This window comes from Amblyomma mixtum, chromosome 6 (assembly GCF_055824585.1).
Source record: "Amblyomma mixtum isolate Tamu chromosome 6, ASM5582458v1, whole genome shotgun sequence".
NCBI classification, from domain to species: Eukaryota; Metazoa; Arthropoda; class Arachnida; order Ixodida; family Ixodidae; genus Amblyomma; species Amblyomma mixtum.
This window is the reverse complement of record NC_143017.1, coordinates 147,202,612-147,224,819: the sequence shown is the minus strand read 5'-3', so window position 1 is coordinate 147,224,819 and position 22,208 is coordinate 147,202,612. Positions and strand designations below refer to the sequence as shown.

Genomic DNA, 22,208 nt, shown 5'->3' with positions numbered 1-22,208 from the left:
GTATTTTCTGCCCAGTATTCGTGAATTCATGGCTCTGGGCAACGGGGAGACAAAAACTTATGCATACTGAACCTTCGGCGTGATGTGAAGTTTACCAAACGTACCTTATTTCGAAACACGGACAGCCAGCACCTCCTCAGCAGCGTCCGGAACTGCTGAAGCTGGTTGACTTTGAACGCGTACGTGCGGTACCCTTCCGCTTTTTCCTGAGTAGAAATAAAATGCACAGGTTACTAAAAAAAAGAAAAAGAAATTGCTTGCATGGACAAATTTATGTAGCGCGCCCAGAAATGCTAGAAATGGGATATTTGTCATCAAACACAAGCACTATAAGTCTAATTTTGACGAGCCATAAAAACGCAACAACTGGAGGTGTTGCAAGCCTTGCAGTCGAACAGAGTATAAACAACGCACCTTCATCTAAATAAACTAATAGTTGGAAGTCGCACGAACAATGCATTAGAACTCAGACTGTGCTAGTTTCGCATTTCACTGAACAGCATTTCGCCCATTGAAAAATAAAAATGAGCGAGCGAGAATTATTTAAAATGCGCATGATTTTGGACACCGGGAAGAAAACAGCGCGCAGGGCACGCTAACTACGTTCTCCCAGGAAAAATTTCGGCCTTTTGATACGTGAACGTCACGGTAGCGCAGTTGCCCTCCATTATTGCACCGAACATGGGAATTCGCTAATGCAGCATAGGAAATTTAAGAGAACAGTTTGTTACCTATAGACTGTTCGCATGGCCTGTAAGTGCCGCGTAGCTCAGCAGTGATGTTCAAGCAATCGAAATACCGCATATATGCCTTATCGACTAAAATGGCGCCACTACGCTCAGCCGCAATAGCTAGGCTGACCTGCGTAGATGCTGCAAAAGGGAACATTACAACCGATGATAATTTTAATAAAGAGGGCAGCTACTTTTCTCAGCAATCTTAGTGAAGTAGACTGAGTCTCTATGTGAACTTGAGAGTGCCATCTAGGATGAACGTACGCTGCCGATTCATAAGGAGTGACATGGCCTCACACGAACGGTAGGTACAATTTCGGAGCTCTCCAGCAATTCTTGCCCATCCCTTATTGAACGCCTAACATTAAGGCTGTTAATAAAAAGTGTCACACCACCACCACCACCAGCAATTCTTCGCAGGTGACACAACGCGTGACAGACCTTCGTGGTCGTGGTTGCTATTTTTTTGCGTTCATGATACAAACTATGGCGTGGCAAATGTTACAACCAGAATCAGGTCTTTACCTTCTCGGTCATGACTTTTCCACCATAAATAGTCGTTGCGTCATCGCCGAGAGTCGGTTCGGCTACTGGCGGTGGAACGCTGAACTCGGCGCTGAGCCTATCGCAGTGGTTGCCGTGCCCCTCCGAAGCCAACTCGCTGACTGTGCAAAAGTGGCACAAAATTGGTTGCTGTATTAAAGGGGAACTTTTGTAATCGTAACGCAAATGAGTTAACCAAGTTACTAGGAAAAGGGCAATATAAATTGACAGTTTTGGTTACAATCGCACCCCTCACTGAAGCTTCGAAAGTAGCTTTTAGTGCAAAAGCCAACACAAGCCAGCAATATACATTTGCTTGCACATTGCAGCAATAAGCACGAAGTTTACTCGTATTAGACACTGCGGAGCATATATGACCCAAGCAGAATAGCTTTGCCACAAGTGAGTATATAGATTAATGGAATAGATATATACAATAAATTAGAAAAATTTGAACTAGGCAGGTTGTGACAAATAACGCTGAAGTTCACGACAAAAAACTTTAGGCTCTAATCCATTTTCAGCGCCATTTGTTAAAACTTGTGAAGGTAAGGCGTTACATTCAAACACTGTTTTGAGACAAAAATTGAAAGGAAAAAATGCCTTTATATACAGAAAACGCCGAGATATAAACATGTTTTCTGTAACTATACGCACTTTGATATAATGTCTTCCTGACTATAATGAGGAGGAGATTATTTAACGACTCAGAGATGTAACACAATAATACTGTTGGTTACAAAATGCACGTGTTCTCTTTTAAAATACAATCGCAGATTTAATTCCTTACTTTCGCCGCTGCGTGAAGTTTTCGCCCAGTTTTAGCTATACTGTGTTTGAGCAAAGAAAAAGCAGTTTATTGTTATCAAGCGGGCTATGCGCGACGAAGCGGTGGTGGTACCATGACCTCCGAACGAGATTTTTCAAGGACAGACTTCACGGTGCGGTCGAGTGGACTTCCTAAGCCTTACTGCTATATCATGCACCCGTAAAAATGTGTACTCTTGACGTAACGCCCCGTGGCGTTGTCTGCGGTTGACTATATGCTTTCACTTGTTTGCGCGCGATGCTCTGTCCACAAAGTTTACATAGCACTTAGCCATTCCATCTCATCGTATTTGCGCTGAGGCGGGAATTCTTTTATTGCGTCTATGCGACTTACTGTAGTCGGCAGGATTGTGAAACTCGGGGCAGTGCAGGCCACGTTGCCCAAGGAAGGTAAGCAGCTGGTCAACGCTGCCGTTGTAGATACAGCGGCCACTGGAAACCATGTACAGCTGGACATGAAGGGGTTGCATATACAGAGCCATTAGCGCCACATTTTTTGTTGTTCATTAGCTCGTGCTTTCTCTCGATGCTTTAGCCTGTGTACTTCTAGTAGAAAATTAGTCAAAAAACGGGACGTACACAAAACAAGAGACAAGAGACACCGTTCATGTTGTCTCTTGTGTTCTGCAAGTCCCATTTTTAGCGCTTATTTTGTAGCCATGAAAGGCCAACTAGCACAATTTCATGCTTTGACGTTCTTCTTAGTGCCTGTCAGTCCTCCGCTTCAAGTTGTGTGGAAAAAATTAATATAAGAAAGATGGGGTAAGACAGCATCCAACACAAAAACAATGCGGACATCGTGAGATTCAAGGTCGCCATCACTGGACCCAGCGCAGCACGTGGAAACTGGCATAACGCCAGCTCTGAAAGTGCGCTCGCATGCTTGTCGCATTCTTGTCAGATATTTGAGGCGTTTCTGAGAAAAATGCAAACAGACGGGGAGACAGTGATACTAAGAAAAAGTGAGCATGAAGCTCGAAAGTAGCGATGCAACGGACGATATCCCAGTTCGCATAAAGTTGTGCGTAATAAAAGATAAAAGATAACACTCCGTCTCCCTTGGGCACCTGCTTGGTCCGATACCCACTGATATAAATATAACTAGGCGCGTAGACCAATTCGTGCCCCACGTTCTCCATACGAGATTCGAGATTCAATGGACCGCGTATCGCTTGAACACAGGAAAATGAAAGGCAACCGGATGGCACAATCAAAGCTACGCTCACCAAGCTAGAACACTAAGATTTGTTATTTGACAACTATGGGCTGCGGATGCCAGCATGAATATATAGAACCAAGTGTTGCCGTGAGACGCCATGGGTAGATAGATATCTGGAAAACGGTAGTCCTCATTAGCTGTTCAGCGACAAACACTGCCATGCTATTTGGTATCGTATGACACCACCTAGAATGATGATCCTCAGCACAGACGTATTCTGTGCCAATTGCTTTATTCAGTGACTTTGTTCTGTGTACCTCGTCACAGTGCATTCTACACCATCACGCCACTTACAACTGCCCCGAGTAAGCAGGACAACCTGCGCCGCCTTGGCTGAAATACTTGAAAAATCACCAACTCAGCAGCTTCGAAGTACGAACTACGATGTACCGCAGGACAAAAACAACTTTCGAATACGATGAGTAAATTTAAGAGGCCGTGTGTGATTCGGCGTTTGTGGTGGGCTGGCAAGGCTCCTGGTTTGAAAACCGGTCCCAGAACGTGAACATCAAAGCTTTACTTTTGCCGCTGCGGGTGCCCTTGAGTAAAACCAGTATCTAGAAGGTTACAGTAAATACACTGCTAAGGTCAACTGATCCTGATGCCTCTGAGTTATTGCGCTCCCCTTATGGCTTAACGAGACGCGACAATATCATCGCATTGAATCTATGCGGCTCGTGCCAATTTCTTGCCAACAGGGCTGTTCCCTTGAAGCATAAGTGAGAGCGTTTTAGATTGTATGTGGGCAGGGGAAGAAGCCACAGAAATAGCCCATGCACGTTGGAAAACGTTGCGTGCTGTTTAGGACATCCAAACAACGCCTGATTCGCGCACACGTGAGCTGGCCAGCTGCCATTGGCTCGTGTAACCCGATTCTATAGTATCGAGGGTATGTTGGATTCTTCCAAGCGGTAGCTTTTCAAAGTCTCTATATGACAGGACGGTAGAGGGCCTGAAGTTGCATTCGATGCTTTGAGCTCTCGTCTCAGTCCAAGTGTTAGGAAGGCAGATTTGGTTTTATTCGGCACCGAACTGGCAGCTGCTTCCGTCGTTTTCCGCTCGAAGTTCTTCCTTATTTTCGCTACGATTAGCTAACAACAGTGAATGGGCAGTAACGACTCATGAATGCGTTCAGTCGAGGGTTGAATAAATAGGACGCGGAAAAAAAAATCTATAGAAGACGCACTTAGCCGATACAAAAAATAGACACGTGGTGTAGTCGAGGGGATAGTACATCACTAATTGTACGCTGTGCCCTATACAGTACATGCTGTGTTGGATTACTGTACTGTTACGAACAGGCGGACCACAATAGAAAGTGTCAGAAGTGATTTATGTTTTTGAGCTACTAACAAACAAGATTTTTAGACGCAAGGATAAAATATTATGTATTTTGCAGAAGCGGATTATATATTGCACATTGTCGTGGCCACTGCACAAACATCCAAGCGGTCTACATTAATTAGTTAAGAGAGTTGTACGTCGGCAACTCTCACGTTTGGCAACGCACGTTTGGCTGGATGTTAAATGCCTCTAGACTGAAATGTGAACAGCATCGAGACGCAGAAAGAGGTCTCTCTGGAAACTGAAATAGAAGCACGCATTACGAAGTTTAATTTCCGACACGCACATTTCTGGCACCAGCCTTCGTGTTTTAATGACTACTGTGCACGTGGTTGCCGCTGGAACTACATCTCACCAAAGTAGGAGCAGCAAACTATATCAGGAGTCCAGGATGGACGGCCACCGCTGTGGATATATATCCATCACTTCTGAAGTGATTTAGCCAACTTTATATTCTCTGGCTACAACACTTCGTTTCCTACTGCTCTCGTTCATTTTTTTTTTTTCGGATCCGCCTGTACTCCTTGATTTTGACAAAACACTGTATAGTAAACTGCATCATACCTACGCTTGGTGTTGTCGCTTCTCTTCGTTTTTTTCTAATTCGCCTTTCCGCACCCTTTCTGGTCGGGAATGTGTTTGACCTTGATTGCATAAATTAATTAATAGATATCAACATACCTGTGAGCCTTGCGTTAAGAAATATTTAGATTGTCACGTCGATTAATAAAGGTGAAAGAGAGTCTAATTCCGGTCTGTTTTTCAATCGGTTTTAACTTAGTGCCGCAGGCCACTGACGTATCACACTAGCAACGGGACCCGAGTCACGCTTTCCCATATTACCTGTCCTGCCATCAGCAAGTATCGCGGCCCTTTACGAAACAGTAGAGCCCTCTACAGGAGAAGCGTATACAATGAATACCGCGGTTAAAGTGTGCCAACCCTTGAAGCTTTAATTTACGCTGCCTTACGTACGTAAGTCTTCGCTGGAGAAAGCCGGCACCATACTACAAAATAAAAAAAAAAGAAAAAGATCTCTAGGATCACCAGAAGACCTCAAAATGCAGCATAAGTACCCGAACGCGACTGCAACATATGCTATTGCCACTGGCCTTCGCCTGAAAAAACAGGTTCCTTGTCAACCCGCGCTACGTTTCCGTTCGCCAAATATCCGTCGCCTTTCGACATTGGGTACCTGGAAGCGAAGTTTGCGAAAGCGGCACACGTCGCTAGTGATATCGTACCAAATTAGATGAGGCTGGGCTGTAGAGATTCGTATCGCTGGAGGTCATTACCATGCCCACAGGACTTTTATATCAAGAAAAAATGTGCAATTCATTATCGGTCCCACTAAAGAAACCTACATAACGGTAGCATGGCTTGTATGCTTTCAGGAATTGATAGTTTCTCGACGAGGAATGTAAAAAGCTGCTGTACGCATGGCAGCTTCCCCACGGTCATTGGGGCGTAGTGGCCTCACGAAGGTTTATTATATACACTGAAATTATTATCTAGTTATTTGATTTGTTTAGGAACGCTGTTTCGTGAACAGACAAGCTATTGCTTGCCAGCTTTATTGTGCCAGCACCCTCCAATCGCACAACCGCAAGTCCTCAAGGGCCTCGTGGGACCACTGGCTCTCCTTCCTCTTGCTCGGCCGTGCGGGAAAATTTGCTGCCAGCGCTATAATTTCCACTGAGAGGCCCATTTACGATAGCGTATATTTTTCCTTTTTCTTTTTTCTATAATCTTTTCACCCTCTCTCACGGGTCGAGTGCTCTCTCTTCCTCTGCAAGCATATAAAGCTAGTGGGCCCAACGTCCCGAAATGCAACGCTGTGGGACATGAACCAAGTACTCTGAACTAGAACTCTTCGTAAGTTAGAACTAGAACTCTTCGTAAATTTCGTGAATTATACTAATTCGAGAGGGATACTTTACCGGTCACTCATGGTTACATTTTCACTCTGTCAATAGCACATGCTAAGTCATAATTTTTAGTGCTAAATCACTACTTCGTGAGGTCTAACCGGGTCATCGAGCTTGTGTGAAGCTTGGCCTTGAGCGTGACCTTGGCCAAACCATAAATAAGTGAATAAAACAATTACAGCCGTGACCGGGAATCGCAACCGCGGTGGCGCGAACAAATCAGATTCGCTGACCACTGCACGAGAGCACTTTGCTATCCCCACAGCCAATCATGCCTCGTGTTAAACTGAAATACACACTTGCACTGTGCATTGCACAACATCGATTCTTCACTTAATACTATACTATCGAGGTAATATACACATTCTCACGCTGTGCATCGTCGTCTTCAGCAACTAATACTACCATCTAACTAATATCGTCGCCAGACGTGCGGATGAGCCAGCAAACCAAAACCATGAGCCAGTCAGGCTGAACACATGCGTTAGCACTTCTACTCTGCTTAACTACGTTAAAACCCCATCACATTTTTCTGGTGACGTGTATCGCAAATTATATAAGGCAACAACGATACCTACATCCCATTTCATGTTGGGTGAGGGCTTTCAGTTTAACTCACCGCGTCGAAGTAGGAGAAGATCTTGGCGCTGGGTGCGTGTATGGAACAAATGACCGTGTGCCCCATGGCAGCCATGTTTCGAAGGGCTTGAACACACATGAGGCCCGAGACATTGTCCAACCCACTGCATAGTCGGCGAAAAACAAGGCAAAAAATTATCTGTGATTTTGACATCAGGCACATTTGTTTCTATACGCATTATTCTTGAACCTTGCACACCAAATAAATGTTGCTAAATTCGCTTACAGCAGAATGATTTATTATAAAATAACTGACATAGCGGTTAAAAAGTTAAGCTGCTTGAATGTTTCGTTTGGTTTATGGGGGTTTAACGTCCCAAAGCGACTCAGGCTATGAGGCACGCCGTAGTGGAGGGCTCCGGAAATTTCGGCAACCTGGGGTTCTTTAACGTGCACTGACATCGCACAGTACACGGGCCTCTAGAATTTCGCCTCAATCGAAATTAGGCCCCCGCGGCCGGGATCGAAACCGCGTCTTTCGGATCAGCAGCCGAGTGCCGTAACCACTGAGCCACCGCAGCGGGGCCTACTTGACTGTGCTATAGAATCTCGCCCATTTACTACCTCCTCCGAGCGATGCGCATTTTTTCGCCTAATTAAGACAAACTAGTTTACTGAGAAAGGAAAACTTGACTATTAATTCCGCTTCACGGTGTTCTGAGGCAGCACAGAGCTTTCCGGCACTTGTAAAGTGCTATAGTGTAAAGTGTACGGTTTTCACATGCCTGCTTGGGAACTCAAACTTGTCTGCCTTCAAAAGAATACTTTTAAGTCTTTAAATTTCAGCTATATTCCTCTAAATACGAGAAAAAACACATATAAGTATTTTGGAAGGCATTAATTCACAGTACTCAGAGCAGACAAAATTTAATTCTGCAGCTTGACTGTGTAGAGCATCAGAACTTTACAAACCTCTCATAGAATACAACTGACGCCCCAATTCGACATACAGTGTCATTATTAGTCGATTTTAGCAGGTTCAAGTACCCTAACGCACGAAGTGTGTACAAGTTTGATATGGTAGTAAAACCAGAGTCCTTCAGTACCCTTCTCTGGTAATGAAGCTTTCACGTAACGGTAAGGGCGAGCTTTGTACACCGCCAGGTGTAACCCGCGCAACGGCCCAAGCGGTCGCGTGTGGGCCAGCGAGGAAGGCGCGCGTCATTCGTATTAATGTGACGCGCTGGCATCGTGACAGATTCACACGGACTCTACATTCGATTCTATGTAGCGCGTGTGAAATGCTGCTTCAGGCCGCGACAACGGATGCCGAAAAACCGCTGTGCGCCGCGCAACCGCGTTGGCTGCTGCAGTACGGACAGAAATGTGTCATTGTTTGCCTCGCACAGCGGCTGCGAACGGCGCCGAGTCACGCCATGGCAGGAAACTGGAGGTGACTCTTTCGACTCGCCAAACGTCCGGGCCTAAAAAAAAGCATTCTGACGTGTTTGATATCTTGATGACGTCCAGGATGTCATCTCATCGCAGCGCGAGAGTTGAGGAAACTTTGTGCTCCCGCTCCGAAAACTGAGCGAATGGACGGACGTTGTTCTCGCTAATCTGGCCCGCAATTGGAGGTGCCAGTGTATTTGCGGAAGTCGGCATTGGTATTGCAACCGTATAAGCGTCAGCAACGTGAAGGATGTCGCCTGTAGTAGTCACCTGATCAAGACAAGAAGGAAAATTGCGTCTATGCCGCACTCGACCGTCTCCAACTAAGCTGATATAAACGATGACTATAGTATGTAGCTGTGTAAAAGCAGCAGCGCGCTTCGGTGTCTGTTTGGCTGAATTCCTTATTAGGATTATGTCCTTGACAAGCGAGCTGTATGTCTTGAGCTTTGTTTTTAAGATTTCGAAGGTGTGCGGGTGAGTACAAACAGGCGTGCCAAACAGAGGAGGCTGTATGCTGCGCTTCAGCAATGCAGAAAGGGATAACGCAGCCCTGTGCGTAACGAACAACTTCGCTACTGTCAAGTGAAGCGTTATTTTCAAGGATAACAGTGCGAGAAAGCAAAATTGTCGAAAACAGCACGCATATAGTGCTCACTTTCGAGCCGTGGGAAAAGAGCGACGGATATGGCTTTTCTTTTTTTGATAACTTTCGTAAGTTTTATAACGCGCACTGGGGTAAAAATAAATAATGCACTGGCATTTGATACGTGCAGGCTTGTTTATTTCAAAATTTGTCCGTATTTTTCAAACACGAGTGTTCTGCAGGAGCAAATAATTATTCGCAGCAATCTATAAACTCGTCTGCTTGATATTTGCTGCCAGCGTTCACCTTCGAACGCTCGTGCAGGTCTGCGGTAACATTGTTCATGTGATCGAGGACTTCTAAGCTCGGTATTAAAGTTTTACCTTCATCACGGCTGCTCAGCCAGGTTACGCCTTAAGAAACAGTAGTTAAAAGACGCGGCAAGTAGTTACACCTGCACTTCCGAGCCGCATTGAGTTATGCCATGTGGATTTGGACTGGTTGCGTGTGCAGTCGTCCCCAATAAGGTTAGGCTGGGTGTATATTTTTAACCTCACATTTCTGTCAGCAAGCTTAACTCTTGCACCTTTTGAACTAAGTTCCCAGCTCCCGCACTTTTACGCCTTGAAATGATGCTACGAAAATGCGAAAGGCAAATAAGCCTTGGTACTGATTTCCATCGTCGTCTTTAGCGTGGATACAGTCGCCTCGGAACAGACTTGGATCCTAATGCTGATGACACCCCTCCTTATCAGACAGGAGAGTCTTCATTGATATCGTATATAAGCAAGCTGTATGCAATCTCTTCAACCACCTCTACATTGAGCGTTTAACAAATAATGCTGTTTATCGTGGTCTTCCCACAAATCCTCCCACAAAAGGCGTAATGAAATACTGCGGCTGCACCAGTGGTTTACCTATATTCCCACTATAGAAACGTACGAAACATTTATAAATGAGCTAGACGCTTCTTTTATAGCTGTAGCTTGTGCTATAGCTCTGCAGTGCTGGCGCCTCTTCGTTGCCCCGTGACCTAGCGCAGCGCCCCTAGTGGCAACTTCTATTCCTGTATCAACTGTATCAAAATTTTTCCTGACCTTCACGACCAGCAAAAAGATTGAATGGCCGTGACAAAACTTCATGTTCATCTTGCTCGTTCATGTTCATGTAAGATTGTCCGTATCGAAACGGGATGGCACAGAGCAAACACTGCCGTGTTAGCTTCTCCGTGTGCCATTGAACTTTTCAAAGACAAATTTGATATGTTCTTTCAAATGCCGACGACTCATGATTATCGGCTCCAAAATATAATGTATATGAATTAGAATTACAATAAATTATAGTTAAATCATTCTTGATCAGGTCAATACAATTTAACTGTTCCTTTCAAACTTTAACAAGCTGCATTATAGTCAGTGGGGGAGGTTAAAAATTAGAGCATCTTTAAATTTTGACTTGTTTAACTAGAGAAAGTAGCTTTTGGCTCGGCATAAATGTTCCCTTGACCCTTACCTGGTGGGTTCATCGAGGAAAAGCACAGGAGGATTGTTGACAAGTTCTTGGGCTATGGCCAAACGTCTCCGTTGGCCACCGGACAGATTTTCCGTGCGGGTACCACGGCAATCGTCCAAGCCCCATTCTGCGATGGAGCGTTCCACCTATTCGTATACAAAGTGCACGTTGAATGAGGCTTTCAGCCCCTATTAACGATTGCGGCAAGTCAATATTTATTTGGATTCAAACCATTTGCTTGTGATTTTGAGGATACTATCTATGCGGGTCGCTTCAAGACAGAAGCAATACAACCATCATGGTTCTGAACGGCACCTGTTAAGTTCTTGGTACGTTTGGAAGTTTACGCTGTTATTCTTGGAAATGAGGCTTGGGTGCTCCTTGTTACCTTACCGGCGGAATAATCTATTTTCTGAAAAAAAAAAACTACAAAACCAAGTTGCTTATTCCCGGTTCGTTACAAGCACAGAGTAGAGTAAGTGAGTGGCGGAGTTGAAACATTGAAAATTCAAATGTAAGGGTAAAGAAAATTCCAGAAGATCTTCGCATCGAAGAACGCATTGAATTGAATTTTTTTTTTTTGAGGTACATTCATTCTCCGTCACTGACACCATGCAAGCCAAAAACATAGCAAAATAAATTGGTGATGAGTGTTGACAAATAATCGCACGAAATATTCGAGACACAACATCAGGATTCACGAGGGACAACAGAATTTTTTTGTACCATCTTTGCTTTCGCATGTTCCGACAGTGTGGGCATGCGCAGTTCGACGCTCATTGAGATGGCCTCGTGGACGGTGAGGGCAGGCAGCAGCCGATTATCCTGCATGACGTAGCAGCTCTGCTTGTTGAACAGCGCCTGGTCGCGCACGAAGCCGTTGATCTGCACCTCGCCCTTGTAGCCCTTGTCGCTACATGGGATAAGAAAAAAGGTGTAAGAGGAATTGTAGAACACATACATGCAGCGCATGTCTTTGATTCTATATTATCAAAATCGTTCCTATGAATTCAGTGATGAGAAAATATTACTTTTTTATTCGCGTAACACTTTTCTCCCCCAAGCTTCTACTTTCCTTTTAAGGTTTTCAATAAACATAGTCACCACGAGGTAAACAGTGCTTTCTCTTATTAAAGAACTTTCGCTGCTCTCTGGTCGCTTTCGCGAAATTCAGTCCACTTTTCGCGATTTTGCTTTAACGGACTAAAGGAATGCGAATGGAAGTTGGTCCGCGGTGACTGGGTAGCAAGTTACAATAGTTAGAATCCTCTCTCTGACAACACAGCTTTTATACGCAATAAAACATCAAGAGACTAAATACAGGTGTCACCATCATCATCCATTTCGTAAGTAAACTGCATGTGTCGACACTGATTTTCGATCCCTCATCTCGGGCGCTACTCTACACCGCCATTCACTTCGAAACATCGACAACCAGTCCTCGGTGCATAGGCCACGGGTTTAACTCGAGCGGCGGCAAAACATTTAAATTAAATTTTCTTAGCCATAAATCCGCCTTTTGCAAGAAAACACCTGTCTCACCACATTCATAACTCGGGCCGTCTTTCTGTTCGCGCAGTTATTGCGCCATCAAGACAAACTAGAGTTAAGCTACGAAGCAATGTGCCACCCGTAAATGCAGGTGATGCGATTTTTCTCAAAATTAAACTGATGTTAACTACTGAAAGTCGATCAATGATTTCGTTTACTACGGCGTACCAAAGCTTGGCTTCCTCTGAGCGTCTTGTTGAATGGTGGTGAAAGCGTTTAGAATAAATTTACTCATTTAATTCCGTGTTGCATTAGTTGCAATAACTGCCCAAACCTAGCAAGAAATTAGGTACAAGCAAATGCGTTGAACAGTCAGCGTTGAACGTGAGAACAAATAATACACCGCTAAAGTATAATGCAACGAGAGCGCGGAAAAACACGCCTATAGAAAGAGAAGTGCAGAAAAAAAAAGCAGTGAAGGCTCACAAAACAAGTTTGTTCTGTTCAAGACCATAGCAAAGAGTTGCATGGCTCGGTGAAACATTCCACACAGGGGTTGATCAAGAGGAGGGAAATTACTCTTAATGATTTGCGCATCCAGTTCTAAAGGGGAAACCCAGAAGAGCTGATGACGTCTTGCTTCTTTATCTATACTTGGAGCTGTGGGAAACATTCACAGCATGTCGTGGCGATATAGCGATGGGGAAGGAAAGAAGAACCAGCTTGTGTTGTGGATTTCTCGAGAAAGGTGAAGGTACTCACTAAAAGCCTGTGAGGAGGTTGAGCAGCGTCGTCTTGCCTGCGCCAGAGGGACCCATGATAGCCGTCAGCGAGCCGGGCGGTGCCTCGCCGCTCAAGTTGTCCACGAGGGTCGTTAACTCTAGGAAGGGAGAAGAAAGAGGGGAACTGGTCACACGTGTTTCGCCACATCAGCATGCAGGCAGCTTATGATTCAGCACAACTGAGCAATGAGACAGCGTTGTGCAGTGCGAATGTATGAATGAACAACTTAAATGGAAGAGCTAGGCGGACGCTCAGAAGGGAGAGGTCAAGCACAGAGAGGTCCTCAATATAATGTAATAGAATGTCAAAATACTTGCTATTTCGGGTGCAGAAGTCGCGCAGGAAGTAGTGTAGTCTAGATTTGCTTTCGTGTGGTGATGTATAAATTGCTTCATTGAACTTTAATTTGTCACGTGTATTCTATTTTTTTTTTCTCAATCGACTTTTTATACATATGACCTTGATCATGTATAAAAACTAAACAGCTGCTTCATAATGTATCACAAACTAATTGCCGCTTAATTGTTTTATTTGGCACAACTGCCGGACTCCGTTTTATTTTCATGTGGTTTATGACAGGCGGACCCCCGGCAGTTTAACTTCTGAACCTTCTCTTCTCTATTAATCTTTTTGTGTAGTTTTCAACATTCGTAATTACGTAATAAAACTTGAAATTGAACTCGCGCTTGAAATAAGTCATAAGCTCTTCCGACATATATATAACAAAAGAGAGCGAGAGGCAGGTCAGATGGGTTGAGGGGGAGGGGGAGGGATTATTCAGAAAGGCGGGCAGGTTGACCAAGAGAGGATAAGAGTTTGCTAACCTGCACACGGGAAAACAGATGGGGAGCAATAAGTGGAAAACCAGCGGAAAGCACGCACCAACTGGTCCAACAAGCCACGCTTCTTCATTAAGATGGGGAGCGAGCCAAGCATTGAAAGTAAGGACTCTGCGTGCCTCACATTGCTAGCCACTTGCGCAGCAGCCTAGGCACCGGCACGACAAATAACCAAAACGAGCTGCTGCCAAAAGACAGCCGGTGGCAGAAATCGCGAAAGCTTTTCCTGTTTATCGATGATTTGCACGGGGCGTCTCCGGCGCCACTTTGAGTACTGAGGCTAGCTTTCGCAGTGCATGCGGGAAACACTCAGGTTTTTCACTGACTCTTCAGGCCCCCAAAGATGGCAGCCGCTATGATGTCAGTGCAAGTTATGTATAGGCTACAGGGAGCCAAAGTACCTGTTATGGTGATCTTTACGTCAGCCGCCATGTTTGACTAGATGGCCGGTGTCGGCTAGCCACCCATCCTTTATTTTATTGACTTAGTTTCTTTCTCTCAAGATCCGGAGGCATTGCAGAGATTAGTGGAAAAGCAGAAGATTAATAACATTTCTTAAAATTAGCTGTGTCGACGACTGCAGGGAAGCACAACCTCTGCGATCCCGTCTCTATTTTTAAAGCAACATTAGTTTTACTACATTTGAATGTTTTTTTGTTTTTTTTTCACTGCACGGTGTCCCCGTAACTGTTTTGTGCCGTTTAAGAAGAAAACTGTGTTTTGGTCTAAACACGTTTTGGTCTAAACACGAGTTGAAACAACGATGGCGGTACGAACTCAAGAGTCTTATTAACGAGAAAGCTTAAACGCTCCCCTTATGCAGAACATCCGACGTCGGCGGCGGCGTTGTGGGGGAGAAAACAGGTGGCCCGCCAGCCACAGTCTTGCGGCGTCATCAGAACCTGTCCACCGTGGCAGGTGGCAGTTAAGTTAATGATAGGAAGCGAGAGGCTGCTCGGGAAGAGCATCCTGGATCTCACAAGCCCCGTAGATGGCTGTGTTCGAAACAGCCGCCTGATTGGGCAGTGGCGCATTACTTAACCGGTGCATCACTGCGCCAGGAGGGGTATCACTCTCTACGACCTATGAATGTAAAGCGCAGAATCACCTGTTCCGCATAAAAGACATGTAGGCAGATCTCTGCTGCCATCGCATCGTGCTCTGAAAATTAGGTTAAGCGTTGTGTGTATGAGTGAATGAACGTTTAGTTCCTGTGTCCGCGAAGTCATACGCAAAAAAGCGCCCCAGGCCCGCTGAAGGGAATCCCTATCGCTATCGCGAGATACACTTAAGGAGGAGTTTAAGTGTCCCCTCAAGTTTTTATATTTAAAATGATTAGTAACCTTGCCCAGCTTCAGTACAAAACAGAGCAGTTGATATATAATTCATGTAAAAGTTGGTGCAGCACCTACAAGGCGGCGAAGTCAACTGCATTGGGGGAAAAAAAAAAACGTAAGAAGAGCTCACGCTTGCCGCTCTTCACGGTGTAGGTGAGGTTTTTCCAGGCGACATGTATGCTTTCGAAATTGCGTAATCCATTTGCTCGACCGTTGCTCACTTGAAGCGTCTTCCCGTCAGCATTTGCAGTACCTGCGGGTGGAATTCAGGATCAGCGTTTGATAATCGTGATCAGAGCACTTTCATCGTGTTCTTGAATCATCCGCTTTGCGCCCAGTACAGCTGAGAACTATTTGACGTTTACACACTGTGCTACAAGGGTCTTTGTTGTGTTTAGGTAGGTTTGCAACATTAGCCTTTCGAATATTTTGTAAGAAGAGCATTGAATCCAGCGACGCACCCTCCCTTGCCTCTTACTGAAAGAAATGTGCATCACTTACTTAACAACGCAGTATCTATATACCTCTACAAGCACAACACAAAACAAGATGCCCCCGTGTTTAGTGACTATTGTTAAAGGCAATAATTAAATAATTTCACGCTCTTATGGACCCTAGGCGACTCATTTGAGGTTTATGCATCAACGCTGCTCCTATGGAGATCACTGCAGTGCAGGTAATTCACTGTGTAGTATGGCTCGCCTACATCCCTGGAATGCCAACACACGGGCGTTTCTGCACTTTGCCACTTTGCCGCAGCATAGATGCGGCCGCCGAGGCCCAGAGTCAAACTGCGACCACGTCGAACTTTGCATTTGATCGCAATAACAGCTTAGACAGCCGACAACGTAAGTTAAAGGCCTAAAACAAAATTCATTGTCGTTCGTCACTATAGACGCAGCAGTTGCATGAGCGGAGACACCCCCGAATTTTCACAGCTTGCTCTCCGTGTTGTAGCGCTCACAAAGAACCGTGCACTCCTCGTAATGGTTTCAAAATTAATAGCCCACGCGGTTGAAAAAGCGACTCTCACTTTTGCGACTGTTTTATATACCTCGCATTAGAGGTGTTCGGCGTTGTCCAATGGCGAAACTGACACCATGCTTTCACATGTACGATCTTCGAAGAGCGCGCTGTTCACTAACGCGAATATTGAGGAATGTTTGGAGTCGGAATGAACAAGCATGAAAAGATCCAGCAGCTACTGAACATAAGCAGGGAGACATGAAGGAAAAAATTTTAATGACAGTTTTAATTCTGTAAACGAAATCCCGAAATTCGATCTGGTTTGGTTTATGGTGTTTAACGTCTCAAAGCGACTGAGGCTATGAGGGGCGCCGTAGTGAAGGGCTTCGAAAATTTCGACCACCTGGGGTTCTTTAACGTGCACTGACTCGCACAGGACACTGACCCCTATAATTTCGCCTCCATAGAAATTCAATAGCGGCGGCCGGGATCGAACCCGCGTCTTTCGGGTCAGCAGTCGAGTACCATAACCACTGAGCCACCGCGGGGGCTGTTCCCGAAATTCGATAAATCCGAAATAACATCTTGGCGCCCTTGTCAGTTTTTATAAATCCTCCTCGTAATTCACGCAATGGCACAAACTTGAGCGCAATATTTAGTCGTTAAGAAAGGCCATTTGGTTTGGCCGCCGAAAAATGCGAAGGCGTGAAGTGTTTCGATGCTTCATTGAGAACGGCCTTTATGTGAATGCCCCTTAAATCTGCTCTTCCTCAAGGCCTCGGGACGTGGCAAGCGGTCGCTTTGTGGAGTGCGAACGATGCGACATCGTTAATTCTGACCAGCGCGTGCGGACATCTACGTGATTGGCTGAACGCCAGACGTGGAGGCATTGTCGTTGAGGCCGGCCCTGATAAGACATTCGTATACGTGACTTTGATAAAGCTCCGCGAAGTTAAATTTCTTCTAAATAGTCTTCCGCGATTTCTCGCCTCTGTCACAGCTAAAATAGACCACTCTCTCAGGAATCCAGTGTAGAGTTGCAGGAAAACTTTTTGCTAGCGCAACGAGCGACGCGGAAGAGCCTAGACTACTTAATGGAACCTGCAGGGGCTAATGTCCCGAGACCCCGGGTAATACTAGAGGCACGTACTGGAAGCAGGCAATGCAGAGAGTGCATTTAGTATGCAGGAAACATGTCGCATGCAAAGGGGAACAGTTCTTTGCCGTTAGCTACTGACAGACACCCACGAAGCAATCATCTCCATTATTAAAAGTTCATGCGCCAGCGTTTTGGTGGGCCGTCAAGTTTTGCAGAGTACGAATAATTGTAAAATGAAGGAAAAAAAAAGCACGGGGAGCCTAATTCTATTATGTGTTGGCAATGTGTTAGCACTCGAAGCTGTTGATGCTTTTGCCGAAAGTGACTCGTGCAGCTTGTGATACCCAGGTTGCTATTATGTTTCACCACCTGTCCCGGTTAGCAGGTGGAGGCTTTTCGCAGACGAACCTGGTCTGATGACGTCACTGGCCGTCTGGCGACGTCACTTCCCACCAGCCCATGAACATTCTTCCGTCTGGTGACATCACTGTCGGGCTAACGACGTCACGTCCTTCCAACCAATAAGATATAACATCTCTGGTGACATAACTGATGAAATCACTGCCTGCCAGCCAATCAGCATTCTTCTGGATGCCGGACGGCGCCGAGTTTTTTGCTCCGGTGACGGTTCTATACCCAGTAAGCACCCACATCTGATTGAATAGACAATGTTCAATAAAGCAATGATAGAGAGTAAGAGAAGAAACTACTTGGAATAGCTAGTGCGGTGAACTCCGCTAGGTCAGCTGCATTTGCAAGAATACACATAATCATCATCGTGACCATCAGCCTGACTACGCCCACTGCAGGGCAAAGGCCTCCCCCATGTCTCTCCAATTAATCCTGTCCTTCGCCAGTTGCGGCCACCGTATTCCCGTACATTTCTTAATCTCATCCGCCCATCTGACTTTCTGCCGCCCCTTGCTACGCTTGCCTTCTCTTGGAATCCATTCCGTTACCCTTAAGGACCGACGGTTATCTTGCCTTCGCATCACATGCCCTGCCCAAGCCCACTTCTTCCTCTTGATTTCAACTAGGATGTCATTAACCCGCATTTGTTCTCTCACCCACTCCGCCCGCTTCTGGTCTCAAATTTGAAGGCAAGACTAGTTTGTTCAACACACTGCGCTTCGGCATTAGTTCACGAGTCTCGAACAGGTAGTGCGTCCCGAAATGTAAAGCGTCGAACTTTTCACGTCACCATGACCTACGAAACGAACATGAAATGAAGTGTTCTGGCAGTTTATTTTTTTAGTGTGGGATCGAAGACGTTAGTGACAGACTTATCTTCGTATGAATGTTCCAGTTTGTGCCACTGTAAAACCTTAGACCCTACATCACTTGTGGTTCCATCTTAACCGTAGTTTCTCTTGCGTCAGCTTCATTTGGAAAGTACAGATGCGCTCAGGCGAAGTCACGTAGCCGCCTTTAGGCGGCGTGATGCAACCTAGTCGGCATGTGGTCGATGAAGCTGACTGCAGAGAGGACGAGCTTGTGTCTAGTCACGTAGACATCTGTAGGCTACGTGACTAGACCTGCGCTCGTCGCTACATGACTACTGAAGCTGACGCTAAGGATACGGTGCTCAAGATTCCATAACAGGTGAGGCAAGGTTAGCACTCACGGTCACCGAAGAACACATTGTGGGATATAAACAGTATCTGTGATGTTGCGTGCAGTAGAAACACACGTTGAGCGAATATGTACACGAAGCAGTCGCACCTAGCTGTGTCGTGAAAACAGAGAGCGAGTGCTCATAGCCACATAACTTTCAAGGGCATTTCCTCCTTGTGTAGCTTGTGAAGTACATTAGGGCACACTGTGAAAAGAGATTAGGATGATGGATCGGAGCAGCGATCCATCAAGCGACGCTGGAGAATGGTACGGATATTTGTTTCGAAACAAGGAGAGAAACAGGAAGCACGTTGAGGATGACATCACTTGGAGGAATGACTGCTGCTCTGACATGGTAATGAAAGGAGGCGTTCGGACCGACAACAGGAAGAGAAGTCGGAGAAGTTTGGCGAGAGAAAGAGAAGGATCGGAAGCCAGCTGAGAAGAAAGGACGACGTGTCACGATCGAATGTAGGAGAGAAGCATACTGCGTAATAAAATACATCCCGAGACATGTGCCTGAAGTAAGGAAAATAGTTCTATTGCCCATACATGTTCGTGTACAAACAAAACATCTTTATGTGTACGTACAAATGCGACGAAAACAGCCGAGGACTAAGTTCTGTTGCACGCAGCGGTAACGTACAGTCATAAACAAAAAAATGCAGGATCGGTGTTCGCAAAAAATTTCTTTTCTTCATTTCATCAAGCAAAGCAGGTCAGTGAAAGGCATATAAGCAGGTGGGAGGGGGACGGGGGATATGCGTGCTCGAACTGCGGGAATAACAAATGTCAACTGAATGTCTAGCAAGACAACGAAGAAATTTTTTGTCAAAACTTTGTCAGTCACTGAACATCAACGGTCACTGTGCATCAAATCAACTTCAGCGGACTGGTTTAGAGACATGTGGCAATAGCCGCCACTCATTGGAAACGTACAGTACGGTCCATTGTTAAAGGGAACATGCGATCGCGTGCCCTCCGCGCTTCACAAAGCCCTGCTGTCTAGTTGCGGCGAGAATATGCGGCATGAGGCGCATGCGCGGAAAGACCACCCGCCATGCTTGCTGCGCATGCGTCTTGGGCCGACAATTCCCACAGATTCTCGTCGGCAGCGCTCCGTGAAGCGCGGAGGCCACGCAATCGCATGTTCCCTTTAACAGGAGACCGTACTGTACGCATGGTCCTTTTCTCAACAGTTGCCTTTTCAATATCATTGTAGCTGATATAGAAGGGCTAACGTGTCACTAAGCCACGCATTGGCCCGAGTATTCAGCAGTTCACACACTCAGGATATTAATTGAAACCAGACAACCACATGTTCAGAAAGCGATCTTTTTCTTTTGCGTGCGCCCGCTTTGGCATGGGTTGTCAGACTTTCGCAAGACAAATAAATGAGCTCTGCATCACGAAAAAGATATTAAAAAATTCCGACCTCGAACGGCAGTGAGGTTCAAAGATTTAATTGAAACTCGACATTACTGCAGCAGGCTATAGCAGCAAATGAAGCAGCGGCGTATCAACAGAATATATATATATATATATATAAAAGCAGCACACGCGCAACCGCAGACTTACAATTTTGCCCGCTTGCGTCATTGACGGTACCACAGTCCTCGTAAGATTCCCACCAAGACCTCTCAGCTCCGCAGCTGTCGGACATTCGATAAGGGACGGTCGTCGGAAGCACTTCGTTGAGGCCCATCACGACAGCACGCCGACGCGGCGAACACGACACAAAACACCAGTTGACTACATCGAAGCTGAAGATGCACTTCCCACCACGTGCCTCCTGAAGCCGGAGAAACAGCAAGGACAAGGGAAGCTCGTCGGTGTTCCGGAATCCAACTGGCCGCGTATTGCCTGCCTGGCCCACTCACACGCTGCGAGGTGTTTTCGCCGTGGTTTTCCACAACAGCCACCGGCACACGCTCGGAAACCAGAAAAACAAAAACAAAAAGGAGATCTCTGTCGAGCGGAATGTGGGGGGTGCAGTCGGTTTGCAGCCGAGAACGGAAGGCAACCTATTAGCGCGCTCAAGCTTCCGTTGCTACGCGAGCACAACTCGAAGCAAAGCGTCTACGAAATGGGCCACAAACGCGTAGACGACTCGATAGCCTGCGCGAGAAAGCGCGCACTAGGATCGCTCGGCCTCGACGAGGAGGTGAACCGGAGTGGGGGAGGTGACCTTCGTGGTGACGTCACGGAGCGCGAACGAAGGTGAGCGCAATAAAGTTTTCTGAACTCGGCCGCCGGCATGTGGGCGAGGAGAGCAGGGTAGCAGTAGACCGGTGGGAAACTCTCTCTGCGGCAGCGGCGGGTGTTTTTAATCGTTCGGTTCATGGTTTGCGGGTGCCGAAAGTTTCCGCGCGCCCTAAGAAGCGGCTCGGCCTGACTCTCGCATGGCGAGCTGTCGATCGGTTCTGTCCAGTCCTCCTCTCTTGTTTGTTAGTGTAACGAAGGAGACGCCGCACCAGAAATAGCGCCGTACTTGAAATTATGGACAGAGGCCTTCACCAATCAGGATAGACGATGCGCTCGAGCGAACATGACTCCAGCCTGTCCTCTGTGTCATCAATACCGTACAGCGTAGTGTTACGCCAATCAGGAGAGCTGATGAACTCCGGTGAACGTGACTAAGGAAGAACTCAACCATTTACGGACCGCTATCGGTGTCCCTGGGAATAGACATCAGACCGCACTGCGGCATTTGTCATTGGAACTACGCAATTTCGTGGTAGGAACTTCGGAGCACATTGGGCAAATCCTATATTGGTTACAAAACATGTTTGCGTTCTGGAAGTAGAAAATGGTTCGCTTGCCACTGCGAGACTTCAAAGATTATTGAAGGTTTTGTGAGTTCAAACCAAAGAAGTCTCAGGCACGAAGCAGCTTCTCGGAAGACGTGCATGATCTCGCAATTGAAATAAATGATGATAAGGGACAGCCGGCTTACTGCAGTGCATGTAACAATGAATCGCCGCATCTGCGTTGGATCTGTCCATTCCATCCTTAACGAAGGCATGAAAATGAGGAATCATTAACTGCCGCCTGCCAAGGTGGGCAGATTGCTCACTATCCGGTGGGCAGATTGTGATGACGGCGCAAGGTCACGTGACCTAGGTGGCCCACCTGCCGCCTACGTTGCTCTCAGGACGCCACCTGCCATAGCCACGGCTGCGATTTTTCGCTCACGACGTCGACGCCGACGTCGGATTTTCTGGAGAACGGGGCCTTTAATGCTAACGGGTTAAAAAGTTTTCCAGCGCCACAATTATGATGTGGTTCTAGCTCAGTTGGACGAGTTGGACAAGTATTTCAAGGGACAGGGGTCCCAGGCGTGGTTGTCAAGAA

The 22,208-nt window shown here is 46.2% G+C and overlaps 1 protein-coding gene across 2 annotated transcripts in view; it reads right to left on the bottom strand.

The window, feature by feature from the left end:
* LOC149340703 (ATP-binding cassette sub-family G member 1-like) overlaps window positions 1-21,030 on the bottom strand; it is a 36,777-nt gene extending 15,747 nt beyond the window's left edge. The window contains exons 1-9 of one of the 2 annotated variants that reach the window (XM_089549533.1): window positions 20,433-21,028; window positions 15,306-15,428; window positions 12,979-13,096; window positions 11,452-11,638; window positions 10,726-10,871; window positions 7,216-7,339; window positions 2,440-2,554; window positions 1,260-1,399; window positions 105-206 (exon numbers count right to left, since the gene is read on the bottom strand). In XM_089549533.1, the coding sequence (XP_089405659.1) occupies window positions 105-206; window positions 1,260-1,399; window positions 2,440-2,554; window positions 7,216-7,339; window positions 10,726-10,871; window positions 11,452-11,638; window positions 12,979-13,096; window positions 15,306-15,428; window positions 20,433-20,559 (1,182 nt within the window). In that variant the 5' untranslated portion in view covers window positions 20,560-21,028. Of the gene's footprint in view, window positions 1-104; window positions 207-1,259; window positions 1,400-2,439; window positions 2,555-7,215; window positions 7,340-10,725; window positions 10,872-11,451; window positions 11,639-12,978; window positions 13,097-15,305; window positions 15,429-20,432 lie in introns of both variants that reach the window. The other variant, XM_089549534.1, reaches the window with a different exon arrangement.
* Window positions 21,031-22,208: the final 1,178 nt, after the last annotated feature.